The sequence below is a fragment of the Dipodomys ordii genome, unplaced genomic scaffold, assembly GCF_000151885.1.
Source record: "Dipodomys ordii isolate 6190 unplaced genomic scaffold, Dord_2.0 Scaffold105, whole genome shotgun sequence".
Taxonomy (NCBI): Eukaryota; Metazoa; Chordata; class Mammalia; order Rodentia; family Heteromyidae; genus Dipodomys; species Dipodomys ordii.
The window spans coordinates 1154891-1161130 of record NW_012267321.1 but is presented as its reverse complement, the minus strand read 5'-3'; the positions used below and the strand labels follow the sequence as shown (position 1 = coordinate 1161130).

Here is a 6240-nt window from a genome sequence, read left to right as displayed (position 1 = left end):
ATTTTTTTTTTTCCCTCCACTCCTCCACCCCGGACTCCCTAAATCCCCTTCCTGGAATCAGTCCTGCCTGTCTCCTTCCAACGGGTCAGGACTCAGGAGATTTAGAGTCCCAGAGAAGAGAGCTCTATAATGCAAAGATCGTCTTAGAGACAAGGTTCGAACTGGGGTCCAGCGAGGTCAAACGACTCGTCCAAGGCGCCACATCAAAGAATCCAATTTTCTATTTCGATTTTTAACAACATTTCCCTTTCTGTTCCTCCCCAACCAAAGTGTTCAGAGCAACTTTTGTTATAGTAGTTATAAAGTCAAAGTTGAAGCTTGGCTAAGGCGGCTTCAGTAATCCTGGCTACTCTGGATACTGAGATCTGAGGATCACGGTTCCAAGCCAGCCCAGGCAAAAAAAAAGTCAGAGACTCATTTCCCAATTAACCACCAAAAAGCCAAAGTGGAGGTGTGGCTCAACTCCACCCTTGAGTGAAAAAGCTCTGGGCCATTGCCAGGACCCTGAGTTCAAGCCCTAGTCCTGGCATAAACAAATAAATAATGTTGACTTCTTTACCAAACTCACAAAGCCTCCCAGACAGAACGAATGACACCTCTTGCTTCCTAGCTCAGCCACTGGTTTTAATAAGGAAAGAGTAAATTTGCTTGGGCTGGGCCCCCACCCCCTTAGGCTGGCTCCCCAGGGACACTTTGGTTGACAGGCTCTGGCTTAAGTCAAGATGCCAAAATTCCAACGCCCTGGGCTATTGAGAAATTTGGGCCAAAGGGAACTGGAACAATCCATTTCTGTCACTTCTAGGAACTAAATTCCACCCCTGTAACTTTTCGTAATCTCCGAAGCCCTGTATTCCTGGCATGAACCTACAAGGTAGGTCCCTGGGTCCTGAGAACGACGACCCACTCTTAGTGGTGGGAGGAGCTAGCAAAGAGCCTACCTTCCAAATTCAATGGACTGGTCCATCTGGATTCCCAGGAGTGGGATTTGGGAAAGTCCATTCTGGATTCTAGAGGGCACATATCCTTCAGATGTTTTAGTGACTGGGAGAGTCCATTTGTAATATGGAAAGGGGGATGGGGGGAAGACTCCGCTCCTAAATTGCAATCCATTAAGATTTAAGCAAGCAAACAAAAATATTAGTACCAGAACTTGAAAAAGTCTTACTTAAGGAAAGATGTGAAACATTCCAATATTTGGGAGGAAAATGTCATAAAAATACTTTCTTTAAAAAAATCCGGATTTTTTTTAAATGTGGATTTTTAACACTTTTTAGTATTGAAGGAACATCTATAGAACAGGGGGGGAAAAACTGCCCCTAAATAGGGCAGAGAAGCACCTTCCCCGCCCCAATCCTCCAGCTCCTCATTCATCCATCATTCCCCATTCTTTGTCCAGAACCTATCTAGAAGGAGATGGGGTTCACTCTGGGCTCTTAGTGTGGGGTGAGGGCAGTTAGATTGCCCCAAGACTCCAGAAAAGAATGAGCCACACATTTCTTTTTTTTTGGGGGGGGGGTATGGGTCATGTGGCCTGAACTCTAGGCCTGGGCGCTGTCCCTCAGCTCTTCAGCTCAAGGCTAGCGCTCTGCCACTTGAGCCACAGCGCCACTTCCGGCTTGCCTAAGGCATGCAAGGCAAGCGCTCTACCACTGAGCCATCTTCCCATTCCCGAGCCACACATTTCTTAAGCCTAGCCCTAAAGCACCTGCCCTAAGGGTGAGCAAGATGGGGAACCCACCAAACTTTTTGAAGAACCCTGGCGCACTAGGATCCGGGAATTGCCCAGTCATAACCCCGCCCCCATATGATCATTGGTTAATCCTGTTGAGTTACAGCAGTGCGGTCCAATGGGAGCACAATGGGCGGGACACGTATAACCAATTGACTCCAGCCATATTGTCAATAATAAAAAGACATAAATGAATTTAACTTCGATAACAGATGCCGGTGTTTATAATAGAATGATGACAACTATAAAAAATATCATAAAGCCGGGTACCGGTGGCTCACGCCTGTCATCCTAGCTACTCAGGAGGCTGAGATCTGAGGATCGCCGTTCAAAGCCAGCCAGAGCAGGAAAGTCCATGAGACTCTTATCCCCAATAAACCACTAGAAAACCAGAAGTGGCGGTGTGTCTCAAGCGGTGGAGCGCTCGCCTTGAGCTGAAGAACGCTGGGAAAGCGCCCAAGCCCAGAGTTCAAGCCCCATGACCGACAAAATATAGATAGAGAGAGAGAGATGTATCATAAGGCAGTTTTCTATCCTGTACACACACACAAAAAAGTTGTTTAATATATGTTGCATATTCAAGCATGTACCAAATAAACTCTCTATATTCATTCCAAGACTTTATTTATTGCTGGTCTTGGGGCATGAACTTATGGGCCTGCGCTACTAATTGAACAACAACTCCATTTCCGGTTTTTTGGGTAGTTAATTAGAGATAAGAGTCTCACAGGCTTTTTCTGTCCTGCCTGGCTTTGAACCTTGATCCTCAGATCTCCACCTCCTGAGTAGCTAGGGTGACAGGCATGAATCACCGGTGCCTGGCTATATTTCGTTTTTAAGACAGGGTCTAAAACCGGGTCCCGGTGGCTCACGCCTGTCATCCTAGCTACTCAGGAGGCTGAGATCTGAGGATCCATGGTTCAAAGGCAGCCCCGGCAGGAAAGTCCGTGAGACTCTTATCTCCAATAAATCACTCAGAAAACCGGAAGTGGCACTGTGGCTCAAGCGGTAGAGCGCTCGCCTTGAGTTGAAAAGCTGAGGGACAGCGCCCAGGCCCAGAGTTCAAGCCCCACGACCGACCAAAAGAAAAAAAAAAAAACGAAATATAACTGGACACCAAATATATAGCTCCCAAGCATAATTCTAGCCACTCGGGAGGACTGAAATCCAGAGGATTGTGGTTCAAAGCCAGCCTGGGCAGGAAAGAATATCTCCAAAATAACCAAACAGAAGTAAGGATGATGGCTTTGGGGACGGAGTGGGGAGAAAGGCCGTATGATCCCACAATTCCCATCAGTGAGGGGAAACATGGAGCTCTCTCCAGAACCAGTGGCTTGGTCCACTCTGGTGAGCTCTTGATGGGAAGGCGGAAATCCACTGCAGGTGGAACTAGAATCCAGGGCTGGAAGGGTCCATGTGGGCCCTGGGGGTGGGGGGAGGAGCAAGGGCACCATGTGCCAGCACCTTGCACCTTGGGTCCCCCCCCTCCCCAGGACCCGGTGGTCGGGCCCTTTGTGAGTCAGCTGAGGGGGCCAGGGGCTGTGCGGGCCAGGGGATCCAGAGTAGGTGGTGAGACTCCCCAGGGGAGCAGGCCCCCCACGCCATGGCGAGCGTGGTCGTGAAGACAATCTGGCAGTCCAAAGAGATCCATGAGGCTGGGGACCCCCCCGCGGGGGTCGAGAGCCGCTCCCAGCTGGTCCCGGAGGCTCCCGGGGGGGTGACCAGCCCGGCCAAGGGAATCACGAAGAAAAAGAAGGCAGTGTCGTTCCACGGGTGGGTTTGCCGCACGCTGTCAGGGACGGCCCTAGGGCCCAGCCCTTTCTCCAACCGAGTTCGAGTCCCACCGTGGGTGCTGGAGGAAGAGGAGGGGGCAGATGGTGGGGCAGGGAGGACAGGGGGGGCAGGAAAGAAGGAAGTTAGAAGCAGGGTGGAGAAGAAAAACAGCCGGCAGTGGGGACTGGCTTGAGGAGAGAAGAAATCAGGCAGTGGGTGGAGGCAGAAAATAAAAGCTGGCATAGAACTGGCATCCAGGGGGTGCCGTCCAGCAGGCAGTGGGGGGGCTGACCCTCGGTATTGGGGGGACAACTTGACCTTTCTACCTGTTCCTCCTTGGCAGGGTGGAGCCACGAATGTCCCATGAGCCAATGCACTGGTGTCTGAACCTTAAAAGGTCTTCAGCCTGCACCAACGTGTCCTTGCTCAACCTGGCCGCAGTAGAGCCCGACTCCTCTGGGACAGACTCAACCACAGAGGACAGTGGCCCGCTGGCCCTGCCCGGGCCTCCTGCCTCCCCCACGCCACCCTGGGCTCCAGATGACCCAGACATCACAGAACTTCTGGTGAGGAGTTCTGGGTGGAGAAAGAGAGAGAGGGAGGAGTTTCTCAATTTGGTTGAGTGGGCTTAGAATGAGAAAGTTCTTAGAAGGTGAAGCCCCAGTGGAGAAAAAACAACACCTTCTTTGATAGATCAACCCTGAGTCCAGTAGGTGAGCATTTAGTCAAAACCTCTAAATGCCCCAGGTATTTCTGGGATCACATCTGGATCTTGAAGATAAAAGAAAAGTGTCCAGGCATTGCAAACAGCATGTACAAAGGGACAGGGGCTGAAAAGAGTGTGGTATGAGAGATGAGGATTGAGGAAGTGAAAGGTATAAAGTCACCCAGGGTGCAAAATACCAGGGTCTTGGCTGACAGTAATGGGGAACGAGTGTGGGTTCAGGGGAGAGAGGGGGAAGAACTTGAGAGTTTGGCTCAATTCTTACTCCAAATGCCTTGATTATAGGCATGTGCCCACCACTCTTGGTTTTGTTTTTCCTTCATAGATGGTCTAGAAAGGAATTAGTATAGTGACCCAGTTTAAAGAAGAAAGCAAGGGCTGGGAAGGTGGCTCAGTGGTAGAGCGCTTGCCTTGCATGCCTGAGGCCCTGGGTTCGATTCCTCAGCACCACATAAACAAAAAGAAAAAAGCCGGAAGTGGTGCTGTGGCTCAAGTGGTAGAGCGCTAGCCTTTAGCTGAAGAGCTGAGGGACAGCACCCAGGCCCAGAGTTCAGGCCCCATGACCGGACCCCCCCCCAAGAAAAGAAGAAAGCAAAACAACAGCAAGAAAACAAAAAATTGGGGTACAGAGAGCTGAAGTGACCTCCCAAGGTCATGGCCAAAGAGTTGGTGAGAAGCAGGGGCAGGACTAGAATTCAGGCTGCTGGGGTCACTGCTAAGGCAAAAATCCTTTCCTCAGCCCTTCAAGGTGGTGTCCACCTGTAATCCCAGCACTTGGGAGGCTGAGGCAGGAGGACTGCAATTCAAGGTCAGCCTTTTTTTTTTCCCCTAAGATACTTCTGGGTGGGAGGAAAAATGGAAGCAAGACACTGGTGACAGAGGCCAGGGAGGTCAGAGCTGGTTGAGGGTCAAGGTGGGAGGCCAGCTGGGGGTGGAGACTGCCAGCCAGCTCCCTTCTTCCGGACTCCTGCAGTCCTTCTGCCTCCCACCTCCCTCAGTGTGGCTCTCAGACAGTTCTAGCAGCCTTTGCTGCCTCCCACCAGAGCTATTTCTGAGTCATATCCCCCAGCGCCTGCTGAGACTGGGAAAGAGCCTTGGGCCAGGAGATCAAGGGCATCTGAGCTGCTAGAGGCTGGGGGAGGACCGGCCTCTTCTTCTCTGCAAAAGAAAGAAAGGAAAAAAAAAAGTAATGGCAGCTCTTGCTTTGGGACTCCTGCAGGAGCTGGGAGAAGGGCAGAGCAGATACTGGGCCCCCAGCCATGGAGCTACATCAAGAGAGATCATGGGAAAGGGTAGAAGGAGGGTGAGGGACCCAGTGAAAGGTTGAGGGGGGGATAAGGGATGGTAACAGACCTAGAAGAGAGGGGGACAAAGACCCAGAGAGAGAAAGAGGGGAACAGAGACCAAGAAAGAGAGGGGGACAGACACAGAGAGAAGGGGACAGAGACACAGTCAGAGGGAGACAGAGACTCAAGGGGATAGAAAAGAAAGAGGACTGAGACAGATTGAGAGATTGAGGGGTGGGGGAGAGAAGGAGGAAGAGAGAAGAGGACAAAGAGATGAGGGGGACAGAGTCCTAGAATGGGATAGAGGCCCTGGCGAAGAGTGACATCTTAGAGTGCTGATTTGGGTCAGATCAGATTAGCAACACACTGTAGGTATTGGTCATCTACTGCTGCAAGACGAATTAGCCCCAAATTTAGAACACAGCACCACTGGTGTAACTTCATTGGAAGGCGCTATGTACAGGGATCAGATGAGGCTGCAAGCAACATTTCATCTGATGGCTAGAGAACATGCCACCTAGATGCACCTCTGAAAGCCCTTGTTGGAAGCTTCCACTCCTTCCTGGATGTTGGCTGGAGATCTCACTTTAGAGCTATCATTCCCCACAGCAGGAAAGAGGAAGCAAATGCTGGGCGCTGGTGGCTCACGCCTGTAATCCTAGCTACTCAGGAGGCTGAGATCTGAGGATCACGGTTCAAAGCCAGCCCGGGCAGGAGAGACCGTGAGA

The 6240-nt window shown here is 51.1% G+C and overlaps 1 protein-coding gene across 1 annotated transcript in view; it reads left to right on the top strand.

Annotated features, from left to right (window-relative positions):
- Positions 1-3332: 3332 nt before the first annotated feature.
- Tsks (testis-specific serine kinase substrate) overlaps positions 3333-6240 on the top strand; it is a 13125-nt gene continuing 10217 nt past the window's right edge. The window contains exons 1-2 of the mRNA XM_013027687.1: positions 3333-3502; positions 3846-4068. Of these exons, the coding sequence (XP_012883141.1) occupies positions 3333-3502; positions 3846-4068 (393 nt within the window). The remainder of the gene's footprint in view (positions 3503-3845; positions 4069-6240) is intronic.